Source organism: Helianthus annuus, chromosome 6 (genome assembly GCF_002127325.2).
Source record: "Helianthus annuus cultivar XRQ/B chromosome 6, HanXRQr2.0-SUNRISE, whole genome shotgun sequence".
NCBI lineage: Eukaryota > Viridiplantae > Streptophyta > Magnoliopsida > Asterales > Asteraceae > Helianthus > Helianthus annuus.
In genome coordinates this window covers 38,797,610-38,811,106 of record NC_035438.2, presented here as the reverse complement: position 1 = coordinate 38,811,106, position 13,497 = coordinate 38,797,610, and the positions used below count along the sequence as shown (strand labels likewise).

Here is a 13,497-nt window from a genome sequence, read left to right as displayed (position 1 = left end):
AATACACCCCGTATACGTAAAATGGTCATAAATACCTTTATATAATTAAAAATTAAATAAAAATCAAAATCTTGGTGTCGCTCGCGGGCCGCGAAGACCCTTTAGGTCTCGTTCACGGGGCGAGACAGCTAGGAGATCAGGCCGCACCCTAAGGTGCCACGTGTCGTAGGCGTGTCAGAGCTAGGTCGATGATTGGTTAAGGCTACAACCTAGGTACCCTAGCTCACGGGCCGCAAAGGCTTAGCCTTCATCTTACGCAGGCCGCGAGAGACTGGCCGAATAGCCCTATAAATTGGGAGTTCAGGCAGTTCATTTCCGTCGTTCATCACACAACTTTCTCTCTCAAATTCTAAAGTGTAGAAGTAATACCCGGGCATTATACCCCCCTAATTAACGAAGTTCTGCCTCGTTGTAAGTATCATAACCCCGGTTACGTTTTAGATACGCTGCCCGATTGATCTAGTGCTCCGTAACGGCTGTCGAGGCTCTGCCCGACGTAGTCGTTGGAGTTCTGTCTCGGGGAGGGTATAACTAATGTAAATATTGGTTTATTATACTAACGCGAATGCATTATTTAAAATTTATAGATTATAGCCAGGAATCCACATGAAATTACCTAAAGTAGCAATGTGAGTAATCTCCTTTTTGTGAACCTTTTTGCAAACTGTTTTTACAAAACCTCAAATGTTTTACATTATATTAAACAGTGACTGAGTATTTGTATTCTACAATTATCGTCTATATGTTGGGGTTTTGTTTACAAAATTTGTTACTACACTGTGAGTAGTAACATGACCACAAGTCGGGTTGACAGTACCGTGGGTGGTAATTAAAGTAGAAAATAAACAAATGTAATTACGAGATCGCCCTCAATAACTGTAAACTGATAAAACCTGTCTTGATTAAATTGGGATTCATTCACCAGTATTTCCCACTGACAAAATGTTTTTAAGCGCGTTTCAGGTAACAAAATGTGAAAGCCCAATTAGAAACCAGCTGGACAGCATTGAAAGCTTAGAAAAGTGGCTATAAAAGTTACCTAAATAAAGAAGATGTTTTATTTCAATAAAATAGGGTTTATCCCTATAAATCTGTTTGTAACAAAACTTGGGTTTTATCCCAATATGTTTACTATTATAAAATGTGGTGTTTGACTCTGATAAAATATTTCCTAACTACGGTCCTGATGAAATTTCCGCTTCCAAATAATGATAAACACGGATACCACTATCTCTGAGTAGGTCGCGGCCGCCCGCCTCCCGAGGCAGGGGTCGGGGGTTGCGACACTTACATCACTTGGTGAAGACAAATCTTTTATGTATTTCTTTTTGATTTCCAATCTTTGGCTCCTTTTTAATTGGGTATGTATTAATGACTTTAATAAATAGTTTTTTTTTTTATTTTGAAGGCGAATTTATCTAACCATTCTTCATATGTCGTTGATTCACATATTCGTGTCTTTACGGTCTATATAAAGCACGTTAACTACTTGGAAGGGGGTTAGAAGGGTGGTTGAGTAATTCTATGTCTCGTTCAGTGTATAGATGTTGCGAGAACCTGGTTCAAGCTTAGTACTATTCCATGGATTGGCTAGGAATGACTGGCCCGACTGAGAGTAAGAAACCGCTTGAATCCCTTATCTATAAACTATTATTAAAACTTTAAACCAACCCTGCGTGGACTGTATCCCTACTGACTCAGACCAAAGGGTTGAGGGTAACGCTGTCTGGAAGGGGGCCTACCACTTTTTACATTAATAACTTACTTAATTATCTTTCAATAATCCGACCTTGCGGGATTGTATCCCTGTTGATTCAGACCAATAGGTTGAGGATAACGCTGCCTGGAAGGGGGCCTACTACTATAACTTAAAGATAATCTCTTAAAATGCTCAAAGTGCGGAAATCATCAAAAGGATACATAAAAGAGGAGTTGGAACCAAGTGATTCCTTCTTGTCTATTTGTTTTTCCTTATATTTATTTTTATTTTTATTTTTAGTTTATCTTTTTATAGCTTTAAAATCTTTTCATCAAAATTTGGTTCAATTAGACGTTAACGATAAGCCGGTATTAAAAGCTCTTATGTCCTTAGACGACCTCGGTATCTTGCCATCACTATATTACGTCTGCGATGGGTGCACTTGCCCTAACGTTTGTGTAGAGTGATAGTAGAATATCGTGTTTTATAAATTTAAAACTTGAATTTGCGAGTAAAAAGAGCTAAAATATAACTTAATAACATACGCACACCCGCACATGTCAGCTCATCAACGTACTAGTCATTTAAACATACATGTCATTAAAAACATAATGACTTTGTATAACCAAATGTGACTTTGTGTAACCTAAACCAACTCATTAACACAAGAAAAATCCATCAACGTTCATCATACACTTGCCACTAACACTCATATAACTCATTACAAAAATTGTATATATTATAATGTATTTGGAATATACTTCATTTATTTCTAAATTACCCAAAATAGTTAAAAACTATTTTCCACAATGTCATCGAAAGGTGTGAGTTAAAACATTTTGACCACACACTCATTTTAATTTGCCTTTCTCCCGCCCCTTTCCCATTCCCCTCTTGAGCAGTTGCACCCACCCCTCCCAACCGTCGCACCACCATTTTAACCATCACTCCACCACCGCAGTACCATTGCACACGTCCCCCTTTCCCTGCCTCACTATAAACTTGACAATCAGACCCCGACCACACTGCTTAACTACATTTCAAGTTGGCACTCACCACTTGATGCCACCACTTCGCCATTTGAACCCAATGTCTTAGGTAACTGATTGTGTTCAAGTCTAACCTAATTTCCCATTTTGATTATACGGAACTTGATTTGATTTTGTGGATTTAGGGTGTTCTATTGTTCATTTGTTCATATAAAATGTTCTTGTATTTGTTATAGTTAAAGATTCGAACTTGTTGTATTTAGGACTTTTAGGACTTGTATGTATGTACTTTGTTTTAATTTGAATTTGTTGGTAATCATCATATGACATGACCATTTTTACCTAATATGACCATGTTTGACCTAATGTGCAGTGATTGATCATGTGACTTATTTTGTGAAAATTGTCTGTTTTCTGACGGATTTGATGTCGAAATGCATTACAGGGGACAACTGATCGGGTATAACTGATATAATTATTGGTCTCTTATTACCAATTGATACTCAGACATTCACAAATCACTAACAGTTCTTTTAAGTTATTATTTTTATTTTAATGACACTGGTCCATAAATGTTGGTAACTCTTTGGCGGCTTTTTGATATAAATTTTATGTCGATGATAGCCTAATTCTCTTGTAGTGTTTGTGACCCAAAAGTTGTCTTAAATTAAAGAAAATGCATTGTCCCTAAACGGGTTGCTAATATGGTTGTTTATTTAAAAAGAATCGCTAAATTAGTGGTTAATTTTAGAGGAAAATTGCGTGTGTTAACTCTTTTATTGGAAAACTACGTTTTCTAAGTCTGTCTTTTAAATATTTCTTTCGCAAAAATCAAGTACGACGAGTGTTTATGCAACCCTCAAAAACGGTACCAGCCATGTAGGACCATACATCAAAAAACCCGTTCCCTTTAAACAAAAAAACGACTTTATTTATTCTTCTCAAAATTACATGCAATAGTAAAGTAAACGCTGATCAAGTGCAACAAAGCTTTAAAAACTAAAAGGCATTTCTTAAAAGAAAATGAATATGTATTCTGTGTACACGAGCACAGAAAAAACAAAACACTCGTATAGTATAGTTGATTAAGCTTTCCACGCCGATAATGGAAGAGTCTCTGAGTCCTTATATGTTTTAAAACCAGCACCATATCGATCCCCCTTGATTGAATCAGGTGATGCAATAGACTCAAGTTCAGCCATATCTTCTGGTGTTAGCTTAACAGATAAAGCTCCAATGTTGTGTTCAAAATTTTGAATCTTGGTGGTACCTGGAATGGGCACAACATCATTTCCTTGGTGGAGAACCCATGCTAATGCTAGCTGAGAGGTTGTGCAACCTTTCTTTGTCGCTAGGTCATTAATCCTCTCATACATGATCTTGTTGTGTTCGAGATTTTCAGGTTGCAACCTTGGCAAGTATTACAAAACATTAAAAGATTCAAATTTAATGTTAGTTTCGACACTTTAAGGCATTTAAACAAAAACACATAGAGCTTACACCACTTTCTTCCAACTTCTCCAACATCTTTGGAAGTTGGAAGGAACCGAACAGAACGATATTAGAAAATAGTGGATTGTAGTGTTTAACGTCTTTTTATTGAAACGGTCAGAGATGGAAGTGACCGGACGATAATTGGAAAATAAAACAAAAAAGATGTAGACAACATACCTTACGGGCATCACTTTCTTCCAACTTCTCCAACATATTTGGACCATGTGAGAAAAAACCACGTCCTAGAGGACTATATGCAACAATCCCTATCCCAAGTTCTCTAAAAGAGTATGATAAGCGTTAAAAAAAACTTCCGAAGAAGATTGGATACTTGGTAATTTATAATATAGAAAAGAAAAGGAGGAAGGACGATATTACACCTGCAAGTGGGAATAATTTCTTCTTCTACATCTCTTGACTGCAAGGACCATTCCAGTTGTACCGCAGTAATTGGATGCACGGCGTGAGCTCTTCTAATGGTGGATGCTGATGCCTCTGATAATCCAACGTATTTAATTTTACCTTCTTCCACTAGCTTCTTTAGTTCCCCCATCTATTAAGGAAAACAAAACATCAAAAGCTAGCACAAGTTGTACGCCAAAAACACTAAATAACATACATGTAGTTGTTTTTCTGGGAAAGTTTATGTAAGAAAAACAAGGATGGATGATGTAAAACTAACTAACCGTGATTTCGATTGGCACGCTAGTATCAATCCTGTGCTGATAATAGAGATCAATGCAGTCGACCTCGAGTCGCTTGAGGCTGGCTTCGCAGGCAGCCCTGACATAGGCGGGATCGCCTTGGACCTCCCAGGAACCATCGAGCTTGATCCCAAATTTGGTAGCCAACTGCACTTTGTCCCTCATCCCCCCTTTCAAAGCCTTGCCGAGAAGGATCTCGTTGGTTTTGGGGCCGTAGACATCGGAGGTGTCGAGGAGGGTGACACCGGCGTTGATGGCGTGGTGGATGAGCTTGATCATGTCAGGTTCAGGTTTGGGAGCACCGTACAGATCGGACATGCCCATGCATCCTAAACCCAGAGCTGAGACCTCTAAACCCTGTGAACCCAATTGCCTTCTTGGTACTCTGCTTGCCATTTTTGGTTTTAAATTTAGTTTCTACAGTAGAACGGATTGATTGATGATTGATGAAATGAACGCATCACTCAATCCTAATTATAGCAATTGGAGTCGGTACCACGTAGAATTATTTCCGTATATGGATATGAGTACGTCAGCTCCTACGTATGTCGGCTCACAAAAGTTCCAGACGCCTAAGTTGATTTATAAAGTCTTTATATTTTTAAAGTAATAATATGGAACGTTACATTTGTAACAAAAATAGATAATCTTATTTTAATAGATATATCGTCTTGTCTTCTGTGCCATTGTGGAATAATCCCCATTCATCCCTAACTGCTTCTGTCTCTCTTACTATTATTGAAAGGGATACATGGGGTGACCATTATTTAGTTTAAATTGCTTCAAATTAATTTGGTTTTAAATCACAAAATAATTCGTTCTAGTCTTCAAGATCGGGTTCACAATCACTACGTCCCACAGATTATGTCACCAATACATGTTACGATGCCTTAGAATCTAAAGTGGTAATACTATGTTCTAGTACCATCAAAATTAACTCAATCCTTGTTTTAAGATGTGTTATATGTTGTTATATATGCAAGGAGGGTTATTCCTTTAATAAACTACAAGTTTTAAGATTATTGTACTCTCGTTTTGAAACACTTGAAAACACTATTTACATTATGCTTCCGCTGAAAAAATTGGTTTTGATTGTGTTTGGATTTATTTATGAATTAAATGGAAACTTTTATTAAATTCTATGTTATGGTTCAATGTGATTGGTGGCTATATCCTGATACGTCACACGTCCCGCGGAGATTCCGCATGTGGTATTTTTGGGGTGTGACAGGAACGATGAGAAAAAATATTAAATAAAGTTGCGTATTCAACTTTATATAAAAAAATGATGAACGTGAGTTATTGAAGGAAAATCAAATTATATACAAACTAAATGGGTTAAAAGTTTATAAAGTTTTTAGCATATACCGATACGGGTATCGACTTGTTCGGTCGGTATTCATTTTGTTCGTTAGCCTACTACACAAAAAATACTCTATTTCGAATACAACTCTGTTTTCAATCAGATTTATATAAGGACGTCGAGAAATTAAATCAAACATAACTACGTATTTAGTTTTTTTAAGTCAACGGACGCAAGTTATGGAAGAAAAATTAAATTAGTAAAAAGAGTAACGATTAAAAACGTATATTGTATCGGATTAAAAATAGAATAATGTATTAAATTAAAAGGTTTTTGCCAATGGCATCAATTATTAATATTGTTTGTGGCATTAATTATTAATATTTTTTTTAGTTTGGAGCAAAAAGAATTGATTTAGAGCACTGTTCATCAGCCCCGTGCTTCGTGGCAGGATCTCGATCGGTATTGATTTGATTTCTTTCCATACCGACACAATCCATTCATTCAATATGGCAATCAACATCTGCTCTACATCGACTGAAACCATAAAATGAACACGATGCCAATACCGATGTTCGGTCCGGCTCATATGGTACAATAAAGTACAGTAGCGATACAATATCAGTTTATTGAAACTAAAAACATAAATATAAATACCGTTACCAAATATCGTTGTTGTTCATTTGGTTTTACGTTCGGTACAGTAGCAACACGGTGTCTCCTTTCAATAAGATTTACCGAAAACCATAAATATGAATACCATCACTTATGTTGTTCAGTCGGTTTTCTTTTCGATATGGTAGCAGCACGGTATCCATTTTCAATAAGATTTATATCGGAATGTTGGAAAAAATACATAGATGTGTATTTAGATTATTTTTAAAAAAAGTTAACGTATGCAAATTATTAAAAAATTATATTAAATGAACAATACTTAAAAAAAGCTATTTATTATCATGCTCCTTCTACTTTAATATATAAATAAGTAATATATTTGATAAAACTATCTTTTAGTTGAATCAAAAGATTATAACAAACTAAAATAAACATATTTAGTTTAAATAAAATTTTTAGAATTAAACAATTGAAATTTAAAAAAAAATAAAGAACTAAGACACCACTAACAACTCTATAACAACTTTTTATTTATCTTAGTTACTTACTATTCATCAAGAAATTGTAATAATATGTATAATTTATGCAAATGGAACTAATAAAGAACACCACATAAATTTAATATATATTGACCATTGAGGATTGCCGTATTTGACAATGTCCCTAGAATACGTTTGAAGTTTCTCCTATTCAAAATTCCAAGAAAACATGATTTTTTTAGTCAATTCTTGCTACTACACATGTGAATGGTGAATAATACGTCACATAAATAAAAAATAATTGTATATAGATTTAATAAAATATTGACCTTTCTGATTTAATCTTATATTATTTATATATTAATTTTTTCTTAAACAAATTCTCTTAAAAAATTGAGAAGATATATTGTTTCCAATAAACACATGTTGTGTCACTTTTCTAACGGATGGAGTTGATTTTATTACTTTTTCGTTTAGTTGTATGGGTGCTTGTCTTAAAAAATACAGGGCGGGTTTAAATCCTTACAAAGTTATATGTACACGTTGTTTATTTTTCTGGGAGTAAAAATTGTTGTTAAAAGTAAAATTTATTTTTGACATTTCCAAAATGTGTGAAATTTCAAATTGTACATGTATTGTGTTAAGTAGCCGGAAATATGAAATTCCACTACCATCGACCTCGTTCTCTCTCGCAATTCCCAGAAGCTCTCTCTCTCTCATCATTCCCATCGGCTATATCTATTTTATCTCTCTCCTATTTGTCTCCTTTTCTTCTTGTTTAGAACGACGGCCACTTGGTGTTCAAGTTCCAGTGTTAGGTTTGGAACTAGGGATTCATCCTGTCTGGTTTTCTGACTGTGGAGGTCATGTTTTCTTGCCGGCAATGGTTGGAAGAAGGGAAGAAAAATAAAAAAAAAGCTAGATGTATGTTGCGAGGGTGAGGGGTGGATAAGTTTTTTTGTCCTAATATAATCTGTAATCAATGCTCATGGCTTATAAAGGGAACAAAAAAGACAAGAGGTGGGGCCCATAATTTTTATATAGTATTGTTGTTTTTAAATTTTTTTTGTGGAACCACTTTAATATATGCATATTTAGTATCTCATTTTCAAAATGACTTAAATGCTCTCACATTTAACTAAAAGTCTAACAGGGTTTGCATATTGGGCAAAATTGATAAAAGAATAGGAACGGTCAATGGATGATATGTTATATTTTGAGATTTTGGGCTCAACAAGTTAGTATTACCAAACCTTTGGGACAAAAGGCGAACTTACTTTGATGAGAAATTATATTTTTAATCATTCATGTACATGTTATACAATTTACTTTTAAGTATATAAGTTTATGTAAATTAAAATTTCACTTATATCTTTAAAAAAAAGATTAATTCACTTTTATTTACACTACTAAAAAATCAGTATAATGACGCATTATCACCGAATACATTTATTTGCCTATGGTTTTCTACATATGGATCCAAAAAAACTTAAAGCAAAACGTAAAGAAGAAAAACATATACCTATCTATGGTAATCCCTTGTATTTATTGATAGGAGTGTTAAAAAAGACTCTGAATCCAAAACCGAATCCGAATTATCCGAATATCCGAAATTCCGAATCCGAAGTATCTAAAAATGCGGATATCCGAAATTAATTGAGGATATCTGAAAATTCGGATTCAGATAACAATTTTAGAAATTTACGGATATTTCAGATATATGAAATTCAAAATATTAAATAACACTTTTTTTTAGTTTTACTAAAAATTCAATACATATACCAATGCATCCTTGAAAACCCTAACCCCTTTTCTTTCTTCACCCCCTCTTACACTATGTTCCTGAGTTTCATTTACGAAGGAAAAGAAAATATTTGGAAGAATGTAAAAAAAATCATGTTCCAAAATTTTTTTAGGAAGGAAATGGAAGGAAAACTTATCTTAATTTCCTTCATTGTAAGTCCTTCCAAATTGGATAGATTGGGAAGGAAAATATTTTAATACATAAAATCTTAACTTTTCTTTTTATTTCCTTCGAACTCAGGACAATAATTAATTAAACATTTTCTTTTTACTCTCTTTATTTTCTCTCCTTAATTCATTTTCTCTTATTTTCTTTCGTTTATTAAACTCGGGAACACAACATCATCGACACCTCTAATATTAATTATGTGAGTACACATATTTGTTCACTTGGTTCAAGATTTAGTTTGTTTGACTAGTTCTTCATTGCTTTAGTTCAAGCCTATTCTTTGTTTAAGAAATCAAGATTCAATCAATTCGTTGTGCTTGAAATCAATAACTAACTTAGGTAGTTCATTTTATGATGATTTGCTTTTGAAATTTTATAGATTCCAAAGAAATCATACGAATTGCTAAAATTTTGTTATATGTATTATGTGAGGTTTGAAGCAAATGGAATTTGGGTTATTCTATTTTAAAGCAACTAGATTTTGTAGTTTAGTTTTATTTGGAACATTTTTTTTAGAATTTCGGACATATGTTTTATTATCCCAATCCTTATCCGAATTTTCGGATATAGACCGAAAATTTCGGATATCCAATTGTTAACACCCTTATTTATTGACCATATATGAATTTTTCGGATACGGACCTGAATATCCAATTTTGAACACCTTGACCAATCAATTCATCTATGGACAACCTAAACAAGAAAAATAGTACTTTACCAACTGATTACTAAGGGAACACAAATGCGGTTAGGTGGTTAGGTTCTCTGGGCAGATTGCTCTATCATTGTCGGTGGGAATCATTTTCTCGTGGAGATTCCTCTGGTAGTATGTTTCTAATGCTAATTGAAATAGGACTTTAGATAAGATTCCAACCCATGCTATACACGCATTGTAGGTTGGAAGTGTTTTTCAGAAGACATTTCAGCGATAACCGTTCCAATATTTAAAGACAAGATTTCAAAAGATTCACGATGAGGCTTTTAGGGGTTTGTCAGTGGGAATCATCTTTTGACGAGTGTTCCATTGGAAAAATAGGTATAAACGATAAATGAATGTTCATTAGACACCTATATATTCTCTTGATTTCTTCGTCCCAACAAACCATCTGGTTTTCACTTGTAATGTGTATTATACAAACTTTTTAGTTACTTTGGTGGTAAATAGTTTGTTGGAATTGGTGGTCTATAAATACCCAAAATGGTTTTGTATGGGCTCGTGTATGCTTCTCCAAACTTTTACATGTGTGCATATGCTTTGTGAGATGGGTTTCTACATGTGTGATGGTTTCGAAAGTCACATGTTTTTTGACATTTTGGATTGTTAACAAGGCCACAAAGTTGTTAGAGAGGCCACCAAGTGAAATAAAGCTAGGAATATACCACATATGTCATAGAGTTTTCACACTTTCAGGATTGCATTATGGTGTATATGGAAACCAGTGACGCACATATACTCACAACGTCAGGATATGGAAACTGAGACGCATGTGGCAAGACACAATCTATAAGATCTGGGTATGCAATTTAATACACATAGTAAAGCAAGTAGAATACATTTATAGGATATGGAAATTTAAATTAACCCTAAAATGACCTTTTATGATCTATGGTGACTTTGCATAACTTAAACCAACTTAGTGTCACACCCCGAAATATCAGAGCTGGCGTGACTGGTCTGGTATCTTCATTGCACAGCGGAAGCAAATAAGCTAAGACTTCTAGAAAGTGAACGCCGCTAAGTACTCGAATTCCCATGGGTTCTCCTATTCCAACCGTTCCATAGTTTTGAAAATGTAACCTAAGAAAGAACATGCGAAAAATCAACATAAAGTTGAGCGAGTTCATAGTTTGTTTGAAAAAGATTTAAAATAAATCTTTTGATAACTGGTTTTAAAGTTGTTGAGAAAATATAGAAAAATCATTTTTCTCGGCGTGTTATATGAAAATTGTGAGTCTAGCCCACGAGAGTCTTTGTGCATTGCACAAGTGAGAATGGGTCGAGCCCAAAATAGTCTTTGTAGGTAGGACCAACCCGTCCTCCTGCTTGTACATAAGTTGAAAACGTTACCCAAGTTCATAAATCATGTATTTGTGAGTTTTTATCAAATGAATCTTAAAAACATTTGAAAATCCGAGTATCAATAACTGGTATGTAAGCGTCTATGAACAGATCATTAATGTTTTGCAAGGACATTAATATATGCGGCGACATAGGAAGCACTCAACCCTAGCGAATTTCCCCCGGTCCACCCGGTTAGAACAACAAAAGCACTACATGGGCCACACAAGGACCCAAGAGTGGGGATCGCTACACCCGATAGATCTACCACTTTTGCCCTCGGTCTTATACAAGATTAATGGCACTTAAGAGAGATTACTATTCGCTCACATGATCTAACAGTCCATTCCCTAGCTAAACCATACCACTGAGACATGTATTTTCCCCCAAGAGTTATAAATCCGAAAACATTTAAGATAGAAAGGGAACTTGAAATCACTGGGTGTCCCGTTCTTCAAAAGCAGGCCAACCCAGTCCCATTGTTATAATTAGGACGACCCCGTCCCTAGTCAAGAAAATCATACACGTTTCGAGAATCACATTTGTTTTGTAAAACCAGTATATTTAGTATGAACCGTTCGTAAACCATTTGAGTTCCTTGAAATTCATTCGTAACATGGTTTAGAAATATGGGTTTTCGTTTATCGAAAAAAATTATTTACTTTTGCAAAACTTGCATGTCTTTCCACCATCGAAAACATTTATAAAAATGTTAAACCGTAAAAGGTGGGGGTTATGAACTCACCTGATCGGCAAAACGTAAGCTCCAAATAACAACTAATAGAGAAGAAAAGTCCGCGTGCGAGTGTGACGACCTAACCGTGTCCTAATTAATAATAAGACACTTTTAATGTCTAAACGATGTTTCCTAGCATACAAGTTGATCATGTATACTGTTAACCCAACTAGTTAGACTCAATAGGAATATATGTCGTGTTTCACTGCTTTAACTCGATGAATCGTTGGTGGTATATCTTTGGTCTCTTGAAAATATATATTTATACAAAATATATATAAATATAAATGATAAAATTATCATACCTCATCTTTGTATTCTCGTATGAAACTCGTATTCAGGCGTATAAAATTAATAATTATCTTAACTCAAGTTGTAACTCATCTCGATCCACAAATAAGTAAATATAAAATTATATATTACTTTTAGAGACATATACTTCGAAATAACCTCTTGATTGTGTAAAAAAATATATTATATTTTCACACCCATATTCCCCTCAAATACTATAGCTATAGAAAAATGAAAATTTCGTTTCTTAGACTAGTAATACTTGTAAATATACCCACAAAAAAATACAAGTATATAGTTTAGGGTTTTCTAATCGTAATAACTTCATGTAAATATTTAAAATAAACTTAAAGTCAAAAACCGATTTCTTGGACTCACAGTCTTTGATTACATAAAACATATATATAATTTTAACCAAATCTATATTTATCTTATGACGACCAAGTATAATATTTATATCTATTTTTGAAACATAACTCCCCAAAATATGTTTAAGTCCATTAAACACTATGTCTATGAAAAATCGAACTTGGGTTAAAAATATATAATATTTACTATCTTGTCATAAGATATGTCATGAACTTATAAAAATATGTTATTCGATCAACCATCTAAAGATACTCAACCAAGTGAGATCACATCAACAAAAAATACATATATAATGATCATAACTAAAATATATATATGTACACTTGTGTCAAAAAAATAAATAAATACACACATATTTCTTGGATTTTAGATCTTAAGAACATAAGCCCCTTTATCTAAGCGAACCTACTAACTAAAGATATAAAACAGTAACACGTGATCTTTGAAAATCCCATGTAAAAGCCTTGGGATGTCACCGACAATTCCAGGAAAAACCAATGTTGTTTATAGTGTTAGTTTCATACTTTTGAAGTTTTAGATAAACAACAACTAATTGGGTGAATGTATATACAAACAAACTTGTAACTTTATAAATTATAGATTTAGAAAAGAGGTTACTCACTTTAGACAAGCAAGGAGAATGAATGGTGAAAGGAAACTTGAACACCTGAAACCTTTAGATTAAAACTTGATTCCTGGATATATATTTTTTCCTTTGTAAGACTTGAAAATAAAACTATGAGAGGTGTGTGGGTATGTATACCAGCCGAGATGTAGAAGTGAGGAT

The 13,497-nt window shown here is 34.1% G+C and overlaps 1 protein-coding gene across 2 annotated transcripts; it reads right to left on the bottom strand.

Annotated features, from left to right (window-relative positions):
* Positions 1-3,594: 3,594 nt before the first annotated feature.
* On the bottom strand, positions 3,595-5,345 carry LOC110865247 (auxin-induced protein PCNT115). 2 transcript variants are annotated; one of them, XM_022114482.2, is made up of 4 exons: positions 4,869-5,345; positions 4,563-4,735; positions 4,360-4,462; positions 3,595-4,109 (listed from the first exon to the last, which is right to left on the bottom strand). In XM_022114482.2, the coding sequence occupies exons 1-4, from the start codon at positions 5,280-5,282 to the stop codon at positions 3,774-3,776; spliced, it is 1,026 nt and encodes a 341-aa protein (XP_021970174.1). In that variant the 5' UTR covers positions 5,283-5,345; the 3' UTR covers positions 3,595-3,773. The 2 variants fall into 2 exon arrangements, with proteins under 2 accessions (XP_021970174.1, XP_035830422.1); XM_035974529.1 differs by having other exon boundaries at positions 3,945-4,098; positions 4,869-5,344.
* Positions 5,346-13,497: the final 8,152 nt, after the last annotated feature.

Coding starts and splice junctions, on each gene's coding strand:
- LOC110865247 (XM_022114482.2), bottom strand. CDS start 5,282: ATGGCAAGCAGAGTACCAAGAAGGCAATTGGGTTCACAGGGTTTAGAG. Junction 4,463..4,562: donor GAAATTATTCCCACTTGCAG/GTGTAATATCGT, acceptor ATACTCTTTTAG/AGAACTTGGGATAGGGATTG. Junction 4,110..4,359: donor AAGAAAGTGATGCCCGTAAG/GTATGTTGTCTA, acceptor AATGTTTTGTAA/TACTTGCCAAGGTTGCAACC.